Source organism: Chiloscyllium punctatum, chromosome 38 (genome assembly GCF_047496795.1).
Source record: "Chiloscyllium punctatum isolate Juve2018m chromosome 38, sChiPun1.3, whole genome shotgun sequence".
Classification (NCBI taxonomy): Eukaryota; Metazoa; Chordata; class Chondrichthyes; order Orectolobiformes; family Hemiscylliidae; genus Chiloscyllium; species Chiloscyllium punctatum.
This window is the reverse complement of record NC_092776.1, coordinates 56,344,544-56,368,690: the sequence shown is the minus strand read 5'-3', so window position 1 is coordinate 56,368,690 and position 24,147 is coordinate 56,344,544. Positions and strand designations below refer to the sequence as shown.

The 24,147-nt window shown below is 41.9% G+C and overlaps 1 protein-coding gene across 7 annotated transcripts in view; it reads left to right on the top strand.

The window, feature by feature from the left end:
* Positions 1 to 24,147, top strand: part of jmjd1cb (jumonji domain containing 1Cb) — a 355,381-nt gene that overhangs the window by 281,757 nt on the left and 49,477 nt on the right. For all 7 annotated transcript variants that reach the window (XM_072557943.1, XM_072557942.1, XM_072557949.1 and 4 more), the window contains 6 exons: positions 253 to 358; positions 563 to 687; positions 1,170 to 1,313; positions 13,507 to 13,690; positions 19,750 to 21,293; positions 23,930 to 24,102. In XM_072557943.1, coding sequence (XP_072414044.1) covers positions 253 to 358; positions 563 to 687; positions 1,170 to 1,313; positions 13,507 to 13,690; positions 19,750 to 21,293; positions 23,930 to 24,102 — 2,276 coding nt within the window. The remainder of the gene's footprint in view (positions 1 to 252; positions 359 to 562; positions 688 to 1,169; positions 1,314 to 13,506; positions 13,691 to 19,749; positions 21,294 to 23,929; positions 24,103 to 24,147) is intronic.

Genomic DNA, 24,147 nt, shown 5'->3' with positions numbered 1-24,147 from the left:
CATCATTAAACTCTTAATTCCAGATTTTTCTGTTATTGAATTCAAATTCTGGTATGTGCTAAGGTGGATTTGAACTAGGGTCCCTGACCATTGCTGGGTCTCTGGATTAAAAGTTCAGTGATAATACTATTAGGCCATCACTTCCTCAGTTTCAGATTGTTGTGACAAGTGAATCATGCATATTGTTAAGCAAAGCAACTATACTGAACTACAAAATAACCAAAGCACTTCTTTCAATTTTTTTTAAAAAAGGACGACATAGACAGCCTGAGCCCAGTTCTCAGGGACAACCCTCCACTTCATGAAGAGGTGAAAGCCTGGGTTAAAGAACAAAAAGTTCAGGAGATTTTTATGCAAGGTATTATTTTGCTTTTATATAGTGCTGCTGTGTTATGTGAAAAATGAATGTTTTTAATGCAAATCATTGAGAAATATATTTAGCTTGGCATCAATTATTTTGGGATCGACTGTTCAACCTTTAGCAACTGACATAAAATTTATTTTTCAGTTCCATCTTTCGTACTTTGATGGTTACCAATTGCTGCTTTGTTACTCTTTTCAGGTCCCTATTCATTGAACGGCTATAGAGTACGAGTGTACAGACAAGATTCTGCCACCCAGTGGTTCACTGGTATCATTACTTACCACGACCTTTTAAGTCGCACTATGATCGTTATGAATGACCAGGTAAATGGATTTGGAGAGGTTTCTCGTTGCCACTGCATGTATGCTTTTGTTCATCTGGGTGTTTTGCAATTAAAAGAAATAAGTATGGAAAACATGCATTTTTAATTTACATTATCACCCCCATTATGTAAGCAACTATAGATTATAAATGTGTTCTCTATTTTCCAAATTAAGAAAAATGATGCATATTACAGTTCGGTCTCATTAATGCAAGGAAGTTAAATTACTTTGCTGAATTGAAGAGTTGTCACATCTGAACTTAGACAGTAAATGTAGACAGGGTGTTTATTATTGTACAACACATTGCCCGCAGGTGCACATTTTAACACAGGTCACATGATAGCAGTCAAGAATGTGGAATTAACTTATTCACTGAATAGTATTATTGCAACATTTTGCATGTAGTATTATCATTTAAGTGCAGTAAATAAATTTTTCTGCTACATATTATAAATGCTGTCCTGTTTTTGTGAACAAACCAGGTGCTAGAACCACAGAATGTTGATCCGTCTATGGTACAAATGACTTTTTTGGATGATGTTGTTCATTCTCTGCTGAAAGGTGAAAACATAGGCATTACATCAAGGCGAAGATCTCGTTCCAGTCAGAATAATCCAGCAATTCATGTAAGTATTAAGATAATTCGAATTGCTAAAGGCTCTTATGTTTCCAACCTGCAAAGCATATTTGTCCGATGTTTGTCAATCAGTGCAAGTCTGTACTTCTATTTAAATAAAGAATAATGGATATATGTCTGAGAATAATAAAGGAGTAATCTGATTCATGAGTTAAAATGCTTTACAATTGGAGTGATGAGTAACTGACTTAAACTGAAACGTGTGTCTGACTTTTATTGTATATGCAGTGACTTATTGCATGTTATTTAGAAATGTTGCTGTTATGGAAAAATAAAATTGATGTTAATCAAATGTGCATTTCTGGTTTTGATTCCAAATATTGAAAACTCTTCACTGTAGCATGTTGTTCATTTAGATGTGAAGGTTGCACAATGTAATTGACCTGGGGGAATAATTCAATTGGGAGTAAAGAACTTGTCATTTTTTTTCTCTCATTATCTATTTGTGCAACTCAGCCATATTGATTTGCTGAAATTTAGATGCCTCAGTAACTAACAGGAGAGCAGAGCCTTTTCAAGGACTGCAATTTTAATAACAAGAGAGCTAGATTTACTTTTTGCTGCTCTCCTAGTTGAATTTTGAATCTTGTTGATATTGTTTGTGAACCTTTGCTTAATTTTCCTGGTTTTTCTTCACTTGTCATAGTTTATTTCTTTATGCTGTGTTCCGATGACATAATTTGATTGACTTTGACAACTATGCATTTTTGTTTTGCTATTTGTTCATTCTATTAATTTACTCATGTGTTTATTGATATTTCAAATTAACTAGTTTAATGATGTTTACTCCTCTCTGGATTGTGATGTTTGAGACTTTACCTTTGATTGGATTACTGTTTTGTTATTATTCCCAGTTAACACAGCTATTATTTATTTAAGGTAAAGTTGAAACAAAGAAAAACAAACTGAAACATTTCCATACATATTTAATATTTTGCTATCACATATCAACAGAGTCATCTCTTTTCTGTTTCACGTGAGATCCCTTTGTTCCCAGTTCATTCATCAAATTCTTAATGGGGGTTGAGAGAAACAATACATTTTCATCTAATGTAACCATTCTCCACAGTTTAAATTCCTAAAGTTGCAATCTAGCTTGAATGCATATTTCACTTACAATTGCATTTTAGAAACAAAAACAGTTCAGCCATAATATTTCTGCAGCTATTGGTCTGCTTGACCACATTTTCACCAACACTTTGGGAGTTTTACCCAGTACAACTATTTATCTCTCTCATCCTGGCCATTCTCCCTTAAGTGCAAAGGGACACTGACGTAAAAGGATATGACAGACAACTAATTCGACCATCTACAGGTAGACAGCCCTTTATCTGAAACCCGAAAAGCTCCGAAATCCAAAGGCTTTTTCGTGAAGTTTTTTCTTTTCATTCACAAGATTATTTGGTATGCAAACAGTTAACCCAACCCTAACCCACTCGATGTGTGTCACTCAGATGCGACGTATGGGGGCACGGCCTCGCACTGGCAGGCCTCCATTTGTTTCAGGGCCTATTTTACTCTCAGTGCATCTGTTGTTTGGTGAGATTTTAAAAAGCTTTCACCATCAAACTGTCACTTATTCTTAAATACAAAAAATTCTAAATTCCAAAAACCAGCTGGTCCCGAGGATTTCAGATTGTGCACCTGTACCACCAAATTTGACGATTGTATTCAATATTATTGGGTCTTGCTCTTCTGTGCTAAAATTTTTCATGATTCGAGGAGCATCTTGAAATGCCAAGACTATGCTCTGCTTCTTTTGCCTTCAGAGAACTATTTTCTCAATTAATCTCCTCTGTCTGCTGCACCATCACCTCCATTAAAAACTGGGTAACCCATGAACAATTTTGCCCCTGAGAATGCAACATCCATGTTGATGTGACATTCTCACTAGTTCCTCTGACGAAAATTCCTCGTTAGTTTTCCACTGCCCTAGCCTGAACATGCATCTTGGCATGTTTTTTCAGTCTCCCTCTGTGCACCTCTGATCTCATCTTTATCCACAAGACCTATCTTCTGTTTCCACTAAGCTGGTATCAACCATTTCCCCTTCCTGGTCCCCATCATTAGCCAATATTGTAATTTTTGTCTTTTCAGGTTACATCGTTCTCGCCTTTAAATCTGCCATTGTTACTTCTCAATAATACCAACTTATGACCCCACTGTCTTTGCAAATTATGATCCCATCTCAAACATCTTTCTCCACTTCAGAATCCTTGAATGTATTTTTACCTCCCAAGTTAACTGCCCAATTTTTCTGGCTCTCCATGTTCAAGTCCTTGAAAGAAGCTTTCCATTCCTTTGGTGCCTACATTGAGGATGAAAAAGCTCAAAGAGAATGTTTGGTGATTTTGATTTGGCAGAGATAAAATATTCCTCCTTATTCTTCTTGGCGTCACTGCAGCCTTTCACATTGTTAACCGTCTCATTCCCCTCCAAAGCTGTTTATGTAGTTGAACTGGTTAGGACTGCTCTTATCGAGTTTCAATTTTTTAACCTACATCATCACAGCCAGAGAACCACGCACAATTGCTTCCACTCATGCATAGTTATCTTTTCTGCCCCCAGTGATCTGTCCTAGCCCTTTTCTGGTTCTCTTCGCTTGATGATAATTTGAAAGCACAATGTTAGTTCTTTTTATATGAACACACTGAACTGTACTTTAGCAGATACCAAACTATCAGCCTGTTTAATCAACATTCAACCCTGGATAAGCAGCAATACCCCTAACATAAATATTAGGAAGTCTAAAGACCGTGATTTGCACATCACACTGCCGACTAATTCTGTCCCTCAGAGTTACTTCCAGTAGGTACCCCACTACTAAGGTTAGACCGACAGGCTTATAGTTTCATGGTCTATCCCTTCCTCTCTGCTTGAATAATAGAATCACATTGGTTCTGTGGCCAGAGGGGAAATCAAATTTCTTTACTAGTGCTCCTGCAATTTCCTCCCTTGTATCTCTCAATAGCCTGGGATCCATTTCATCTGGCCTTGCCGGTTTGTCTACTTTTAAACCTGCCAGACCACTTGGAGCCTCTTCTCCATCAATGCTAAATCTTTTTCTATTCCCACATTGTCCGTCTCTCTAGTGACCACCGACACAAAGTATTTATTTAGAAATCAATCTACGTTTTCTGGTTCCATGCACAAATTACAGCTATAATCCTTAAAGGGCCCTAATCTTTCCCTCACTATCCTTTTATTCTTAATTTTCTTTTATTTTACTTGTCATTATCCTTTCATGGCCCCTTTTTGTTCTCTTAATTGCCTTTTTAAGTTTCCACTTGCACATCCTATACTTTTTCTAGGGCTTCTGCTGTTTTGAGCCATCAGTATCTGTCAGAAGCTTCCTTTTTTCTTCATTATCCAATCCTGAATATTCCTCAACATCCAGGTATGCTGGATTTGTTGGTTCCATCCTTTAACTTTATTTGAAACATGTTGGCCCTGTTTTCTTGAACATGTCCCACTATGCTGACAGAAATATACCTAAAATTATCTGATCCCAGTCCAAACAGAACATAGATCATAGAACATTACAGCGCATTACAGCCCTTTGGTCCTCGATGTTGCACTGACCTGTGGAACCAATCTGAAGCCCATCTATCCCATGCTATTCCATTTCCATCTATATGTTTATCCAGTGACAATTCAAATGCCTTTAAAGTTGGCAAGTCTGCTACTGTTGCAGGAAGGGTGTTCTGAGTAAAGAAACGTCCTCTGACATCTGTCCTATATCTCTCACCCTTCAATTTAAAGCTATGTCCCCTCGTGCTAACCATCAGAAACTCAGGAGAAAGGCTGTCACTGTCCACCCTATCTAAGCCTCTGATTATCACCTATGTCTCAATTAAGTCAGCTCTCAGCCTTCTTCTCTCCAATGAAAACAGCCCTCAAGTCCCTGAACCTTTCCTCCTAAGGCCCCCCCCCCCCCCCCCCATACCAGACAACATCCTAGTAAATCTCCTCTGGACCCTTTCCAAAGCTTCCACATCCTGCCTATAATGCGGTGACTAGAATTGCACGCAATACTCCAAGTGCAGCCGCACCTGAGTTTTGTACAGCTGCAGCATGATCTTCTGGCTCTGAAACTCAATCCCTCTACCAATAAAAGCTAACATACCATATGCTTTCTTAACAACCCTATCAATCTGGGTGGCAACTTTCAGGGATCTATGTAAAGGACAGCGAGATTTCTCTGCTCATTTGCACGACCAAGAATGTTACCATTAGCCCAGTACTCTTCATTCCTGTTGCTCCTTCCAAAGTGAATCACCTCACACTTTCCCACATTAAACTCCATTTGCCACCTCTCAGTCCAGCTCTGCAGCTTATCTATGTCCCTCTGTAACCTGTAACATCCTTCAGCACTACCCACAACTCTACTAACCTTATTGTCATGCGCAAGTGTACTAACCCATCCTTCTATGCCCTCATCCAGGTCATTTATAAAAATGACAAGCAGCAGAGGCCCCAAAACAGATCATGCAGTACCCCACTAGTAACTGAGCTCCAGGATGAACGTTTCCCATCAGCCACCACCCTCTGTCTTCTTTCAGCTAGCCAATTTCTGATCCAAACTGCTAAATCACCCTCAATCCCATGCCTCCATATTTTGTGTAATAGCCTACCATGAGGAACCTTATCAACCGCCTTCTAGAAATCCATATACACCGCATCAACCTCTTTACCTTCATCCACCTGTTTGGTCACCATCTCAAAGAACTCAATAAGGTTTCATGAGGCATGACCTACCCTTCACAAAACCGTGTTGACCATCCCTAATCAAATTATTCCTCTCCAGATGATTTCCAACACTTTACCCATAACTGAAGTAAGGCTCACTGGTCTATAATTACCGGGTTGTCTCTACTCCCCTTCTTAAATAAGGGGACAACATTTGATGTCTTCCAGTCTTTTGGCACTATTTCTGAAGACAATGATGTCAAAAAGATCTGCAATCTCTTCACTGGCTTCTCAGAGAATCTAGGAAAAATCCCATCTGGCCCAAGGGATTTATCTATTTTCACACTTTCCAGAATGACTAACAACTCCTTCTTGTGAACCTCAATCTTGTCTAATCTTGTAGCATGGATCTCAGTATTCTCCTTGACAACATTGTCTTTTTCCAGTGTGAATACTGACGAAAGATGTTCATTTCATGCTTCCCTTATCTCCTCTGACTCCATGCACAACTTCCCACTACTATTTTTTTGATTGGACCTAATCTTACTCTAGTCATTTTATTTTTCCTGATGTACCTATAGAAAACTTGAGAGTTTTCTTTGATCCTACCTGCCAACGACTTCTCATGTTCCCTCCTGGCTCTTCTTAGCTCTCTCTTTAGTTCTTTCCCAGCTAACTTGTAAAAGATTCTTTTGCTTTGAAACACCTGTCAATTGCCGCCTTCATTTCACATTCCCAAAATAAGTCCAGTGTCAGAACCAGGGATCTGGGGGTCATTCAAATCACCTAAAACCAGCAAATTACTGATCTCAAACCAGAACCCTACCTGGTGGCGACCGTGCCAAGACATTGGCAGAAGGAACGTAATATGATAGACGGTGTTACAGAGGCAATGACTCTGGAGGAGAGGGTCTCCTATGTGTTAAAAAAGGTAAATATATCAAAGAAATGGCTCTTTGATCTCTTGCGAGCTGAGCTTCCGGGCAGGCAGCAACTCAGTGGACAGACAGCAAGGGGCATAAGTGCTCCATAGAGAAGGCAATCTGGCTTCTCTGCCTTCAGCCACGTGTCCAGGTACTGGACAAGAAAGTCAAGGAACGAAGGCAGAGTTAAGGGAGACCAAGGAAGGCAGGAGTGTGGACCAGGGTAGGAGAAATGCTTATAGACATTTACAGACGTGCAGCAAGAAAGGTGGCAGCAAAGGAAAGGTGCAGAAACAAACTTGATCACCTGCAATGTCAGGTCACAGAAGCTAAGAACAGTGAGCAGGCCCTAAAGGAGAATAGCCATCTGGGGAAAGAAGTTAAAGTGCAGGAGGAAAAGCTACCCTCCAAGCAGCCTGGAGGGTAGCCTGCAGTGAAGGGTATCATAAGGGAGAACACGGTTCCAGATCTGTAAGCTGAGTCTAGCTCTATCCCAGGCCAGGGACATGGTTTGCCTGGTAAGACCAGGTGTGGCCCAGACAGGCAGAGAAGAGCAGGAAGGTGTACTGTAGGACAGTTGGGGTTACTTGGTCACCTGTGACGCCAGGGGAAGGCCCAGTGTGGCAGCATGGAGAGTGGATTGACTGCAGGGCAGGGGGAGCTCTGCATCATCACCTGTGGCACAGGGAGCAGGCCCAATCCAGTAGCAGATAGATGGGGGCACAGGACCAGTACTGGAAAGTTGGGAACAGGGTCCATGTGCTTGGTATGATGGCAGAAGTATGGTATGCTCCGGGATTGTCAGGAGCAGGGGGAGTTAGAGAGCTGATTTGAGTCCCCACATGGAATCCAGCAGCTCAGGGCTATGGTGGCACACCTGGGAAATTTCACCAATAAAGGGAACCCGTCTGTCCACTTCATGGAAGTGGAACAGGCAGGAGAGATAAATGACTGTGGTGATGCTGAGATGGCCAAGTTGTTCTGCCTGGACAGCAGGCTCTACAAGACCTTCTTGGCTATCAGCAAGAAGGGGTGGAGAACATTCGCCACCATCCAGGAAGCTATGGGCTTTAATGATAGAATCAATAAAATGTGGAGGCAGAAGAGCACAGTAGGTCAGACAGCATTGGAGGAGCAGGAATGTCAACGTTTCAGGTCAGGACCCTTCACCAGGACTGGGGAGTGGGAAGGGCGCTCAGAAATAAATAGAGGGAGGGGGATGGGGGTAGAGGAAAGGTAGGTGGGATGGTGATACATGAATGTGGGAAAGATAGGTGAGGTGCTGATAGTTGGATGCGGGTAGGGGTTATCGTGATTGGTCAGTGGGAAGAGTGGACTGTATAGATGAAGAGGATGGACACATTAGGGGAGGTCAGGTCGGGAGGCAGGGAGGAGAGGGAGGGCTGGACATGGGATTAGGTTGGAGTGGGGAGATTTTGAAGCTGGTGAACCTTTTATTCCTGATGAAGGGCTTTTGCCCAAAACGTCGATTTCGAAGCTACTTGGATGCTGCCTGAACTACTGTGCTCTTCCAGCACCACTAATCCAGAATCTATGTTGAGAGCATTGGGCTTTAATCTCCCAGGGCAGAATATAAGTTGTTGTCCCTCTAGTTTACATGTGGCCTCATTTTCAGGAGGCCCAGGATAGACCTGTTGCCAGGAGAGTGGGAGAAGGTGTTAAAATGGTTGGCAACTGGAAAGTAGTGTTGATTGGAGTACACAGAGCAGGAATGCTCCACAAACCAGGCCCTGAGTCTGCGCTTGATTTCTCCGATGTAGAGGAAACCACATTGAAAGCAATGGATGCAGTAGACCAGGTTAGAAGTGTGTGAGAATCTCTGGCAGATTTGGAATGATTGTTTGGGGGGGGGGCCTTGGGCGGAGGTGAGAGGGGAGGTGGAGGGGCAGGTGTACATCCTATAGTTGCAGGGAAAGGTGCCAAGTGTGGAGAGGAGGTTGTTGGAAAGTGTGGAACTGACAAGAGAGTTGCAAAGTGAACAGTCCCTTCAGAAAGCAGATAGGGATGTGGTCTGACTGCAGGTGATAAAAATGATGGAAGATGATAAGTTGGATTTGGATATTAGTGGGGTAGTATGTGAGGACTGGGGATTCTATCCTTATTGTGGTTGGGAGGAGAGCGGCTTTGAGGGCAGTGGAGTGGGAAATGGGGGAGATGAGGTTGAGACCATTATTAATCACAGGCCAGACCAACTTATAGTCTTTGAAGTAGGAGGACTTCTGGAATGTCCTGAAGTGGAATCCCTCATCCTGGGAGCAGGTGTGGCGGAGGCAGAGGATGGGAAATATGGGATTGCATTTTTGCAGGAGGACTGGTGAGAGAAGGTGTACTCGAGTTAGCTGTGGGTGTCAGTGTATTTGAAATGGATGTCGGTGCGAAGTCCGTTACCAGAGATGGAAACAAAGAGGTCAGGAAGGGGAGAGTGGTGTCAGAGATGGTCCAGGTGAACTTTGGTCAGGGTGGAAGGTGTTTGTTAAGTTGATGAACCATTCAACCTCGTCATGGGAGCACTAGGCACCATCGATACAGCCATTGATGTAGCGGAGGAAAAGGTGAGGGATGGTGCCAGTGACACTGCATGAGAGGGATTGTTCCACGTATCCTACAAAGAGGCGGGTATTGCTTGGACCCATGCGGGCGATTTTACTAAAATTGGTTTTATTAAAAATTTGGAACTTCAAATTCAGACCTATCCTTGCCCTCCTCCATTATAATCTTGAATCTACTGCGCACAACCAAATGATCCCTCACTGATAGTTCAACCACTTTTGGACTTCATTACCTAAAATTCCACGCAGAACCACCTCCTGTCTTAGCGGAATTTGTGTGTATCGCTTTAAAAGCTCTCAAGGTATGTTTTAAGAATTCTCCTGCTGAACCCTCGTGCTATGACTACCTCAGTTGATATTGTGGAAGTTGAAATCCTTAACTATCAGTACCCTAGGGGTGTAGATTTGCTCGCTGAGCTGTAGGTTTGATATCCAGATGTTTCATTACCTGGCTAGGAAACATCATCAGTGGCGACCTCCAAGTGAAGCGAAGCTGTTGTCTCCTGCTTTCTATTTATATGTTTGTCCTGGATGGGGTTCCTAGGGTTTGTGGTGATGTCATTTCCTGTTTGTTTTCTGAGGGGTTGATAAATGGTATCTAGATCTATGTGTTTGTTTATGGCGTTGTGGTTGGAGTACCAGTCCTCAAGGAATTCTCTGGCATGTCTTTGCTTAGTCTGTCCCAAGATAGATCTGTTGTCGCAGTCAAAATAGTGTTTTTTTCATCCGTGTGTAGGGCTGCATGACCCCTGGAGGAAGAGCGCCTCATCTTCCGCCTAGGAACCCTCTAACCACAAGGGATGAATGCAGATTTCTCTAGCTTCCTCATCTCCCCTCCCCCCATCTTATCTCAGTCCCAACCCTCGGACTCAGCACCACCTTCCTAACCTGCAATCTTCCTCCCGACCTCTCCGTCCCCACCCCCTCTCCGGCCGATCACCCTCCCCTTAACCTCCTTCCACCTATCGCATTCCCAACACCCGTCCCCCAAGTCCCCCCTCCCTATCTTTTATCTTAGCCTGCTTGGCACACCCTCCTCATTCCTGATGAAGGGCTTATGCCCGAAACGTCGATTCTCCTGCTCCTTGGATGCTGTCTGACCTGCTGCTCTTTTCCAGCAACACATTTTTCAGCTCTGATCTCCAGCATCTGCAGTCCTCACTTTCTCCATGTGTGAGATTCAACCTATTCTGATTGCATTACTTGATTTCAGACTGAAAACATAACTTTAGATTGTAAACAGTTTGAAAGCCTTCAATGTAATGTTTTAAGGGTTTATTTGCATCATCAATTTGGATTGTACTTCCTCCAAAGAATTTGAGAAGTTTAGATTGTTATGTTTTATAAATCAGTTTAGCTGTTAATTGATCTATTATTCTTAAGTCTGCAGCTGATGAATTCCATAATTTTACTAATTATTGATGGGCCCTTAATCAATACTAATCCATTTTTGGCATGTGGCTGTTCTCACCCTTATTTAAAATATAATGGAAACTCCAAAACATGAGCAATCTGTTCTGTTGATTACAAGCATTTAGATATTTGCCTCTTACATATCCATAATTCTAATCAAGATTCTATTCCCATGGATTTTTTTTTTGTTTCAAGCTATTTCGGTTTATCTAGAATCTCACTATTATCAAGTTCAAAGTCTATAATTCTCTGTTCATAAGAATGAGTATAAATACATTAAATAAATCCTATACTAACTAAATTATTCGTTTGGATATATTAACTACTCTATTTATTTCAGTCTTATCCATTAAGGTTTTTGCCTCATCTCAAACATAATGTTATGGAATAACTTTTGTGAACTGTGTTTATCAACAGCGCTTACAGTTACCTTGCAGTTAAGCTTAAGATTTTCCTCTATTCTCAATAGAACATCATTGCTTTCTCCTCACGGGCTTTGCACAACTGTTGTTACTTCAGCTTTAGTATCATGTTAATCCTTGTGAAGTTGCGCCTCATGACAATTTCTTCTGTCTTTTGTCATCGGCATGAATTTGTCTTGTAAGTTGCTTTGTACCTCTGAAAGTATTCCAGTAATATTCATCCATTTTCTCCTGCTTTCATAGTCCATTTTAGACCTCTACAATTGGATGTTGAGCAATTGTGTTTCGTTCTAAATTACATTGAAGCATCTTAAAATTGCTATCATTCAAGGATGTCATAACTTCCTTTCTCTTGTAATTTGTGAGCTTCACTTCTTTTCCAGTTAATCTGAGAAGTGGTTCTTTTAGCTTTCTTTGGCGTCGTCACTCGCCATGAATCATTACTTTTATTACTTTTTAAAATTCCGACTCTACGCAATTTTGTCATTCCCAATTTATATCTGAGTAGATTGAAACCCATGTTAATAAAATCTGGCTATTACATTAATTTAATATAAAGCAACTGCTCTCCTTAATTTGACATGATAGTCTATAGTAATTATTTGGTGTTACATGTATTCCCTGTATGAACACTTTTTATTTAAGAAATTATTTTCCATTTTTGTTTTTGCCTATTCCTACAACTGCCCCACAGCAGTCCCCAGTGCTTGTTTAAAAAACAATTTGCACTACTCTGTTATGAACCTTAGCTCAGTGGTTGTACTCTTGCCTTTGACAAGGTCATGGATTCAGGCTCCACTCGAAAGAAACAAGCGCATGATTTAAATTCATATCTTGGTTCAGTATCAACAGAATGCTACATTGTGGGATGAATGATGTTTCTGATGAAACAGACTCTTCCATTGTTTCGGGCAACAATTTTGATGCTCCAGTTTAAGAAACAGAGGACCCGCCCCCCACCTTCCCGGGTCCTCACCCACCAACCCATCAATCTCTGTATATAATGCATCATCCGCCACCATTTTTACCACCTACAGTCAAAACCCCACCACCAGAGATATATTTCCCTCCCCACCCCTATCAGCATTCCACAGATACCATTTGCTCCATGACTCCCTTGTTAGGTCCACGCGCCCCACCAACCCACCCTCCACTCCCGGCACCTTCCATTGTCATGACAAGAGGTGTAAAACCTTTGCCCACACCTCCCACCTCACCACCTCCACCCAGGGTCCCAAAGGATCCTTACACATCTGGCAGAGATTTTCCTGCACATCCAAACACTTCATCTACTTTACCAGTTGCTCTTGATGTGGTCTCCTCTACACTGGGGAGACAGGATGCCAACTTATGGAACGGTTCAGAGAACATCTCTGGTACTCGCGCACCAAGCAACCCCATTACCCTGTGGTCAACCACTTCAACACCCCCTCCCACTCTGCCAAAGACAAGCAAGTCCTGGGCCGCCTCTACTGCCAAATCCTAGCCACCTGATGTTTGGAGGAAGAAAGCCTCATCTTCCACCTTGGAACCCTCCAACCATACAGCATTAACATTGATTTCACCAGTTTCCTCATCTCCCCTCCCCCCACCTTATCCCAGATTGAACCCTCCAACTCGGCACCACCCCCTTGAACTGTCCTACTTGTCCATCTTCCTTCCCACCTATCTGCTCCAACCTATCACTATCAACACCCCCCCCATCTTCATCTACTTATCACCTTTCAAGCTACCTTCCCATTTATTTGTCAGCCCCCTTGGGCTAGCCCCACATCCCTGATGAAGGGCTTATGCCCGAAACATCGACTCTCCTGCTCCTCGGATGCTGCCTGACCTGCTGTGCTTTTCCAGTGCTGCACTTTTTTACGCTAACAAGGGTATAATATGTGTGAAAATAACTAATGACTAATCTTCTGATGACTCCTTTATTTTCTCGAATTTCTATGTTCATATCGTTCAGATTCGTGCTTATCTGAAGCACTGCACTTTTACATTGTTCAATACATTCGGTGGGAATGCATTATAATAGAATGTACACTGAAGAAACATTTCTATTGACATCCAAATGCAACTTTATACTCAAATATTAAGCATTTTATGATTTTTGAAGTTTATTGCAACAATTTCTGTGAAAACTGTAAAGGGTTTTATTTGATCATGTTCAGGGTCATTATACACGTGCACAAGCCAATAGTCCCCGACCGATGATGAATTCCCAGACCACATCAGGAAAGCAGAATCAACATCAGCAAAAAATCATTCGTTCAAACAAAAGGAAAGAATCTGATAGCAGTATACCAGATGAAGATAAGATAAAGGAGGACAAATGTGAGAATCCTGTAAAAGAAGGTAAGAATTGCTTCATTTTTATTTTTGTTTCTTTTCACAGTTCAAACATGTAAACTATACTGCTGGGAAAAATATTATTAATTAATATGATTGGAAATGCATTTTGGTAGATCAAACAGTGGATGAAAAATGGGAGACTTTCAAAACAGAGATGAATAGGTGCAAGCCAGCTACATACCCATGAGAATCAATACAGAGTATCCAAAGCTGGAACACCCAGGATGACTAAGGAAGTTGCTGAGAAAGTAAAGAAAAGGAAACAATAATAATAATTATAGAAATCAGGAAGACCATCTTAGATGTAGGAGCAACGTGAAGGCTTGAAATAAGGAATGTTCAGAGGAACCATGAGGAAGGGATGGCAGGCTGCATTAAACCGTAAAATATCAACCATATTAACAGTAAAAGATTGCAAATAATAGAGTGGAGAACAGGAACAAGCAGAGTTAACTGCTCACTGAAACAAAAGATATGGCAAAGATACTAAATGAACACTTTGCTTCTGTTTCTCTCAAATTAAGAAAAGGTGACAATGGCCCAGTTGAAAATGTGGGTTTCAAGTAACTGAGCTGTACAGTAATAGATAAAGAAGAGGTGATAAGAAGGCTGACAGCACTCCAGGAAGAGAAATGATAGGCCTGGATGGGTTGCATGCTATATTGTGAGAGAGGTAAGGGAGCAAATTGCCTAGCCACTGACAGAAATTTTCCAGGCTTCTCTGAACCCAGAATTAGTCCGGGGGGAATTGGAGAATTGCAAATGTGATGTTATTGTTTAGGAACGGGGCAAAGGATCACCCAGAAAAGTACAGCCCTCAGTTTGAGATCAACAGTGGGAGAACTGAAGGAGGCCGTAATATGAGATAAGTATACACTTACAGAAAAATAAATTAATACTAAACAATTAACGTGACTTTGTCAAGGACAGTCATGTCTGACAATTTAATTGCATTCTTTGATGTGGTGGTTGAAGGTAGTGTTGTGGATGTTGCATATTTGAACTTCCCTGAAAGTATGGGTGGCACTGCTGCCTCACAGCGCCAGAGACCCGGGTTCAATTCCTGCCTCAGGCAACTGTCCGTGTGGAGTTTGCACATTCTCCCCGTGTCTGCGTGGGTTTCCTCCGGATGCTCCGGTTTCCTCCCACAGTCCAAAAATGTGCAGGTTAGGTGAATTGGTCATGCTAAATTGCCCATAGTGTTAGGTGAAAGGGTAAATGTAGGGGAATGGGTCTGGGTGGGTTACTCTTTGGAGGGTTGGTGTGGACTTGTTGGGCCGAAGGGCCTGTTTCCACACTGTAAGCAATCTAATCTAATCTAATCTATTTGATATCGTGCCACATGGAAGGTTGGTAAGCAAATTAGAAATGTTTGGAATTGACTGGTCCTTGGCAGCATTGGTCAGAAATTGGCTGAAAGATAGGAAATAGAGGGTAGTTGTAGATGGGCATTTCTCAGACTAAAGATGAGTTGAGGAAGTGTTATTTCACACGGATCAATGCTGGGACTCTTGCTTTTTCTGATTTACATAAACAATTTGGAGATGGGTGTTGAGGGCAAAATTTCTAAATTTGCAGATGCTATTAAGCTTAGGGAGAATAGTGAATTATGAGGATAATGCTGAGCGACTTCAGAGAAACATTGCCAATTTGGCCAAATGAACAAACACCTAACAGTTGAATTTCAATGCAGAGAAACGAGACAATGTGTTTTGGTGGAAAAAAAAGTGTGGAGTGGCAATACAAATTTGAAGGGAGTACAGGAGCAGAGGGACCTCTGGGTTCATGTGCAGAGTTCTGTGAAGGTGATCAGGCAATTTGAAACCATTATTAAGACAGCTTCTAGGATCATTGACTTAAAAAGGCATAGAAGCAAGGAAGTGATGCTACGCCTCTTAAAATCATTGGTCGGAACACATTTGGAGTTTGTATACAGTTCTGGGCACCTTATTGAAGGAAGGATATTAAAACTTTTGAGAAGAGACAAAGGAAATTCACTGGAATGATGTCTGGAATGAAGGATATTAGATGCAAGGAAAGGTTAGTGAAATTGGGCTTATTGGGTTTCTTGAAGCAATATGTAAATAGTCCAACTCAGGAAGGGACCATACTAGACCTGGTGATCAAAGTTTCATTGGGAGCAGTGATCATAATTCTTTCTGGATAAGGATAAAAATAGTCCTCGGCTGTAAGCAATAAATTGAGGGAAGGCTAACAACGACAATATTAGTCAGGAACTGGGGAATATAGATTGGGGGCGGCTGTTTGAAGGTAAATCCACATCTGTCATGTAGGAATGTTTTAAAGGCCTGTTGATTAGAGGTTGAGGACCAGCATGTTCCTGTGAAATTAAAGGTTGAGGATGGCAAGATTAGGAAACCTTGAATGATAGAAGAAATTGTGAGCTTAGTCAAAAGAAAAGAGGCATATTTAAGGTTTAGGAAACTGAAGACAGACAGGACTTGCAAAGAATATAAAGACAGCAGAAAAACATTTAAATAAGGTTCAGGAGAACTGAAAGGAGTCATGAAATGTCTTGGCAGATGGGATTGATGGAAATCTCAAGGTGTTTTGTGCGTACATTAGGTGGAAGAGGGAGGCTGAAGAAAGAATAGGCCCACTGAAGGACCAGGAGGGAATTTGAGTGGAGCCGGAGGAAGTTGATGAGGTCCTTGATGAATACTTTGCATAAGTATTCACAATGGAGATGGACATGGTCGATGATGAGTCTAGAGAGAGCAATGTTGATATTCTAGGACATATCAATATAAAAAAGGAGATATTGGGTGTTTTGAAAAGCATTAAGATAGACAACTCCCCCGGACCTGATGTTATCGTCCCAGAATACTGAGGGAGGCGAGGGGGGAGTTTCTGGGGCCTTGTATGAAATCTTTGTATTGTGCTTAGTCATAGGAGAGGTCCCAGAAGACCTGAAGATCACCAAGGTTGTTCCTTGGCTTAAGAAAGGCAACTGGGATAAACCAGGAAATAACAGGCTGGTAAGCCCTATTTCAGAGAGAGGGAAATTATTGGAGGAGATTCTCAGGACAGGATTTACTCGCAATTGGAAAAATATGGATTTATTAGCAATAGAAAGTATAGCTTTGTGCGTGGAAGATTGCATCTGTCAAACTTGATTGAGTTTGTTGAAGAAGTGATTGATATGGGCAGGGCAGGTCTGAATGGATTTTAACCATGCCTTTGTCAAGATCCCTTATAGCAGGCTGATACAAAAAGTGAAGTCACATGGGATCCATGGTGAGCTCAGAAAATGGATACAGAACTGGCTTGGTCATAGAAGACAAAGTGGCAGTGGAAGTGTATTTTTCCAACTGGAAATCTGTAACCAGTGATGTTAGAACATAGAACAGTACAGCACTGAGCAGGCCCTTCGGCCCACAACGTTGTGCCGAACATTTACCTTAATCTAAGATCAACTTAACCTACACACCCCTCAATTTACTGACGTCCATGTGCTTGTCCAGCAGTCGCTTAAATGTCCCTAGTATCTCTGACTCTACTACCACCACTGGCAATGCATTCCACACACCCACCACTCTCTGCGTAAGGAACATACCTCTGACATCTCCCCTATACTTTCCTCCAATTACCTTAAAATTATGCCCCCTCGTGACAGCCAGAGGCTTTTCCCCAAGGCAGGAATGGCTTTCTATCTATGCCTCTCATTACCTTGTACACCTCTATCAAGTCAGCTCTCTTCCTCCTTGTCTCCAGTGTGAAAAGCCTGAGCTCACTCAACCTCTCTTCATAAGACAAGCCCTCCAATCCAGACAGCATCCTGGTAAATCACCTCTACCCCCCTCTCTGAAAAAATCTACATCCTTCCTATAAAAAGATGGCCAGAAGTGGACACAATATTCCAAGTGTGGTCTAACCAGTGTTTTATAGAGCTATAGCAAAACCTTGCATCTCTTCAACTCAATCCCCCTGTTAATGAAAGCCAAAACACCATAGGCCCTCTTAACAACCCTATCAACTTGGGTGGCAACTTTGAGGGATCTATATACGTGGGCCCCAAGATCTTGCTGTTCCTCCACACTGCCCAGAATCCTGTCTTTCAACCCTAATATTTAACATTCAAATTTGACCTTCTAACATTCATTACTTCGCATTTATCTAGGTTGAACTCCATCTGTCATTTCTGACCCCAGCTCTGCATCCTGTCAATGTCTTGTTGTAGCCTGCAACAGCCCTCGACACTACCTACAACATCACTGACCTTTGTGTCATCGGCAATCTTTCTAACCCACCCTTCCACTTCATCCTAGCACCAAATCCAGTATGGACTCCCCTACTTGGCTTAGCTACATATTGAGGAGGAGAAAGTGAGGACTACAGATGCTGGAGATCAGAGCTTAAAAATGTGTTGTTGGAAAAGCGCAGCAGGTCAGGCAGCATCAAAGGAGCAGGAGAATCCTGAAGAAGGGCTTAAGCCCAAAACGTCAATTCTCCTGTTCCTTTGATGCTGCCTGACCTGCGCTTTTCTAGCAACACATTTCTAAGCTCTTAGCTACATATTGAGTCAAGAATCCTTCCTGGACACACCTGACAAAATCTTTCACACATGGGTCTGGGTGGGTTGGTCTTCGGAAGGTCGGTGTGGACCTGTTGGGCTGAGGGTCAGTGGGAGAACATTTCAGTGACAGTGACCACATCTGCCTCACTGTAAGTAATCTAATCTAATCAAAACATAGTTGTATTTGGGTGGCACGATGGCATAGTGGTTAGCACTGTTGCCTCACAGTGCCAGAGACCTGGGTCCAATTCCTGCCTCAGGCAAATGTCTGTGTGGAGTTTGCACATTCTCCCTGTGTCTGCGTGGGTTTTCTCTGGGTGCTCCGGTTTCCTCCCACAGTCTAAAAATGTGCAGTTTAGGTGAATTGGCCATGCTAAATTGCCTGTGGTGTTAGGTGAAGGGGTAAATGTAGGGGAATGGGTTTGGGTGGGTTACTGTTCGGAGGGTTGCTGTGGACTTGGGCCGAAGGGCCTGTTTCCACACTGTAAATAGTCTAATCTAATGTAAAATATATTACAGACAACAGTGGCACTAATCCCTGCAGAACAGTGAGTGAGGTAAAAAAGGAGAGGGAGTAATATTGTTAATTAGAGAGTGCATCACAGCGGCAGAAAAGGAGGTTATAGGGGAGGGTTTGTCTACTGAATCAGTATGGGTGGAAGGCAGCAACAGGAAAGGAGCAGTGACTTTAATGGTGTTTTCTATAGAACAACCCCCCTTTTTTTTTCCTCTCGCTCTCTCTCACAATAGCGGCAGAGAAATGGAAGAACAGGTTGGACAGCAGATCTTGGAAAGGTGCAGATGTAACAGAGTTGTTGTTATGAGTGACTTCAACTAGAGTCAAGAGTGTGGTGCTGGAAAAGCACAGCAGATCAGGCAGCATCCGAGGAGCAGGAGATGTTTCGGTCAAGAGCCCTTCATCAGGAATGAGGCTTATGAGCTGAGGGGGTGGAGAGATAAAGAAGAGGAGGAAATAGGAGGATGCAGACTGTGTAGAGTCAAAGGTTTTTAGTTTAGAGAGGTGTCACGTATTGGCTCAGGCTTGTTGGGACAAAGGGCCTGTTTCTGTGCTGTACTGTTCTTTGTTCTTTCTTCTTAAAGTAGAGAAGGTTAAGACATGACCTTATTGAGGTATTCAAAGTTATGGATAATGTTGACAGGGTAAAGAAGGATATTCTGATACCACTAGTTGGTATGCCAGTAACTATGGGGTCACAATTTCAAGATTGTCAGCAAGACAGCTAGGAATGAGATGAGGGAAGCTGCTTTCTGAAGAGAGTTGTCAGGATTTGGAATGTGCTGCCTGGGAGAGTGGTGGAGGTGCATTCTATAGGAGGTTTCAAAAGAAAGCTGGATATATATATTTCAAAGTGATGAATTTAGAGGTCTGTGGAGTTAGGGCTGGAGATCGGGCCTGGCTGGGTATCTCTTTCGGAAGCCAGTACAGCCATAATGAATTGAATGGCCTCCCTCTGTTCTGTAAAATTCTACAAGTCTAATATAATTTATTTCATATTTCACACAGAATCTTCAAAGAACAAAATAAAGCAGTCTGTTAATAAAAGGAGAAAGCAAGAAGAGGGTGAAAAGCAAGTGACTTTGGAAAGGCGGAAAACAGTTTCTAACTCTGATACTGAAAGCAGTGAGTCTGAAAACTCTAGTCATAAAGTCATCTTAGATTCTTCCTCTGAGCAAAGTTCAGAAAAAGAACTGGAAAATAAAATCATTTCTGATAACACTAAAGATGAAGGCAAGTCTCAGGATGACACAGGAACAGAGGAACAGATGGAAATCGATTGGTCATCTCCCTGTGATGAAAGGCAGGAGGTAAAGAATGACAATGGAATACAGAAGCCAGAACATGCTGATACACAAATTGACCCCCAAAGTATAGAGTTTGGTCAACAACAGAGTATAAAATTGCAAGAAGTGAGTCCAAGGTGCACTGTAAAAGTAAGAACAACCAGTGAATCTTTGTCTTTGGAATCTTCATCAGAAACCACACAAAAACCATCTGTACAGAACTCTGTATCTGATGTCAGTAATGGAACTTTACCAGACAATCTGCTTAATAAAACTGTCAACATCCCTTCTCATGGCCTTACATCTCAGAACCTGGAAACAAACCTCAGTACTCCAATGCATTTGATTGTGAACAAACGTACTTCAGACTTTCAGAAATCAGCAGCAGAGCTGCATCTAAATAATAAAATTATCACTGAAGACAAATCTGAAGCTCGTGCATTCTCAACTGTTAAGGAAACCAATAATAGATCAGAAAAGGAAAAATCTGCTAATTCCTCAGGACAAGAACCCACTGCTTCTTACAAAAACAAACCAAATAAAATGAACACTTTACCTGATACTCTGAAGCCTAAAATCGCTTATCCTTGCAACCCAACTGTTTGTATCACCAAGCCAACGACAAGATGTAAAAATGACTCAAGATCCAGCCTCCAACTTGTGGGCTCAAAGACTGTTATGGAAACTACAAAAAGCCCTTTAATTGTTGATAAGAATGAGCGCTTTACAGTTTACAGGGATCCAGCCTTGGTTGGACATGACACAGGGGCTAAACCTTTATCTCCATATTTGCACCCACATCTTCATCCTCTTCATACCTCATCGCATTCATCTTCCTTGACCACAAATAGTTCTCATCCAGCCCTAAGAGCAGCATCGCATCATGTTTCCAGTTCACCACGGACTTCCGTGTCAAGTAGTGCTCATATTCTCAGTAGTGGCTCACCCCATTCAGTTCACTCTACCCACCACCTTCCAACTGTCTTACCAGGAGTTCCATCGGGGCCTTTGGTGTGTGGGCATTTAGATTCTGTGCATGTAAGAAATTTAAATCCCTTAACACTGGCTCACCATCAGCAGTTTTTACAGCAACAGTCATCTCCGCTCCTTGGCCAGACCCATCCATCTGCTTATAACCAACTTGGACTCTATCCAATAATCTGGCAGTATCCAAATGGCACTCAGTTGTCTCCAGGGTTGAGTATGACCTCATCTAAGTGGGTCCACCCTGATAACCCTCTGAGTGCTGAAGCTTCTTTGAGGAGGGTATGTTCCTTTCTTGTATACAGTGCAAATGTGAGGATTTAAATTGGTTGTTGTTTCACATGAGTTTTAAAGAACAGTGCTCAACCCTGGTGGACGTTGTTGTACATTCACTGAAGTTGCTAAATTATCAACTTGTTATTGAGATGAATATTACCAATGATGAGAAATAAATCCACAGTTTTAATAATTCCTGATCTGTAAAATCTTTAAACTGAACGGGTGCTAAACACCCTTACTTTTTTTTCAACTTCTTGCTGTCATATCTCATGCTTGAGTAGTTCATTTTTTGGGCATCGAGTAGGTTTTTCAATCAAATCTGTTTGTTTCAAAATGAGTTGATGCATAACTGTGAAACTTGTTATAGAGTCATAGAGATTTACAACATGGAAACAGACCCTTCTGTCCAACTCAGCCATGCCAACCAGACATCCCAAACCAAACTAGACCCATTTGCCAGCACTTGGCCTGTATCCCTCTAAACTCTTCCTATTCATATATCCAATCAGATGCCTTTTAAATGCTGTAATTATACTAACCTCCACCACTTCCTATGGCAGCACATGCCATGCACGCACAGGCCTCTCTGTGAAAAAGTTGCCCCTTGGGTCCTTTAAATCTTTCCCCCCTCTCACCCTAAACCTATGCTTTTTAGTTCTGGACTCCCCCATCACAGGGAAATAATCTTGTCTGTTTACTTTATTCATGCCCTTTATGATTTTGTAAACCTCTATAAGGTCATTCCTCAACCTCCGACACTCCAGGGAAAACAGCCCCAACCTACTCAGCCTCTCCCTGGAGCTCAAACCCTCTAACCCTGGCAACATGTTTGTAAATCTTTTCTGAACCATTTCAAGTTTCACAACATCTTTCCTATAGCAGGGACACCAGAATTGCACGCGCTATTCCAAAAGTGGCCTAACCAATGTCCTGTACAGCCACAACATGAACATGACCACTCAACTCCTGTATTCAATGTTTTGACCAATATAGGAAAGCATACTAAATGCATTCTTCACTGTCCTAACTACCTGAGTCTCCACTTTCAAGGAACTATGAACCTGCAATCCAAGGTCTTTTTGTTTAGCAACACTCCCCAGGACTTTAACATTAAGTGTATAAATTCTGTCCTGATTTGCCTTTCCAAAATGCAGCACATCATATTTATCTAAATTAAACTCCATCTGCTACGCCTCATCTCATTGGACCATTTGATCAACATCCCATTCTACTCCGAGGTAACCTCCCTCAATGTCTGCTACGCCTCCAATTTTGGTGTCATCTGCAAACTTACTAATTATATCTCCAACATTCACATCCAAATCCTTTATAAAAATTATGAAAAGCAGTGGACCCAGCACCGATCCTTGTGGCACACAGCTGGACACAGGCCTCCAGTCTGAAAAGCAACCCTCTGTCTCCTACCCTTCAAGCCAGTTCTGTATCCAAATATCTAGCTCTCCCTCTATTCCATGTGATCTAACCTTGCTAACCAGTCTACCATGAGGAATCTTTCCGAAAGCCTTATTGAAGTTTATATAAATCAAGTCCACTGCTCTGCCCTCATCAATCCTTTTTGTTACTTCTTCAGAAAAACTCAATCAAGTTGGTGGGACATGATTTCTCATGCATACAGCCATGTTGACTATCTCTAATCAGTCCTTGCCTATCCAAATACGTGCAAATCTTGTCCGTCAGGATTCCGTCCAGGAGTTTGCCCACCACTGATGTCAGGCTCACCAGTCTATAGTTCCCTGGCTTTTCCTTACCACCTTACTTATATGTTTGCTTTTTGAAAAATTAGGCCATTTTTTAAATTGGCAGTGAATATAGAGAATTTTGATCTTGGCAATCTTATCAAGCCCTTGCACTTGAGAATATTCAAGAGAAAAGTGTGTAGCCCCTGGGAATTAGCTCAGGCTTGGCAGCGGAATAACTGTCCATATCTCTCTCATCTCTCTTTCTCTCTGTCTCTGTCTTTCTCGTTCTCTCTCTCTCTCTCTTCCTCCTCTGTCTCTGTCGGCCTGTCTCTCACTGTCTCCTCCCCCTCCCCAGCCTTCCTCCCTCCCTCTTCTGCCAATGCATTGACACACAGTGATGATTTTGAAGGAGAGAAAATATACCTTCACACAAATAAACATCAAGATTTTTTTGTCTTTTTGGTTACTTTCAACATGCATTAACACTGAGGTGCAATGTGACATGAATGAGGCAATTTAAGTGGTCAGGTTCAGAATATTTTTTGCTCTTTATATATTCACGGAAACCATTGCTGTTGGATTAAATGTTTGCTAGGAGAATTTCATGTTTTTTTTTCCTAATCTTATTACTGGCTTTGGCAGAGTTTAGAGATTTCTAACAGATTCAGCAAAGTACACAGTTAACCCGTGAATGCTTTGCTGAGAAACAGCTCGGATGAAACATAACTAGCTCATGAAATTGCATTATTTTTCACAGGTTAGATATTTTGTGCATTTTTGAGGTTCTTTTTTAAAATAACTTTAGCTGTCACTGTTGTTTTAATTCTGTGAAAAATATACTGTATTTGCATGTGACCAAATAGTTTCATTCAGAGGTTGTGTTGTCAGCTTCAGAGAACACAATGTTTATTTGTATAACCATCTGTGTTTTTATAACAGAATGCATCCAGTCCTTGGCTACCTCAGCACACCAGTGTGTCCTCAGCTGACAGTCTGGGATTACTAAGCCACATCCCGGTGCGCCCTGCCAGTGCTGAACCTCATCGACCCTTGAAATTGGCTTCACATTCTAGTCCACCTCTGTCAAAGACAACTGTAGTTTATAAGAAAGAGTAAGCATTCCTTTCTGTGACATGATTAGACTAATTTGGGAATGC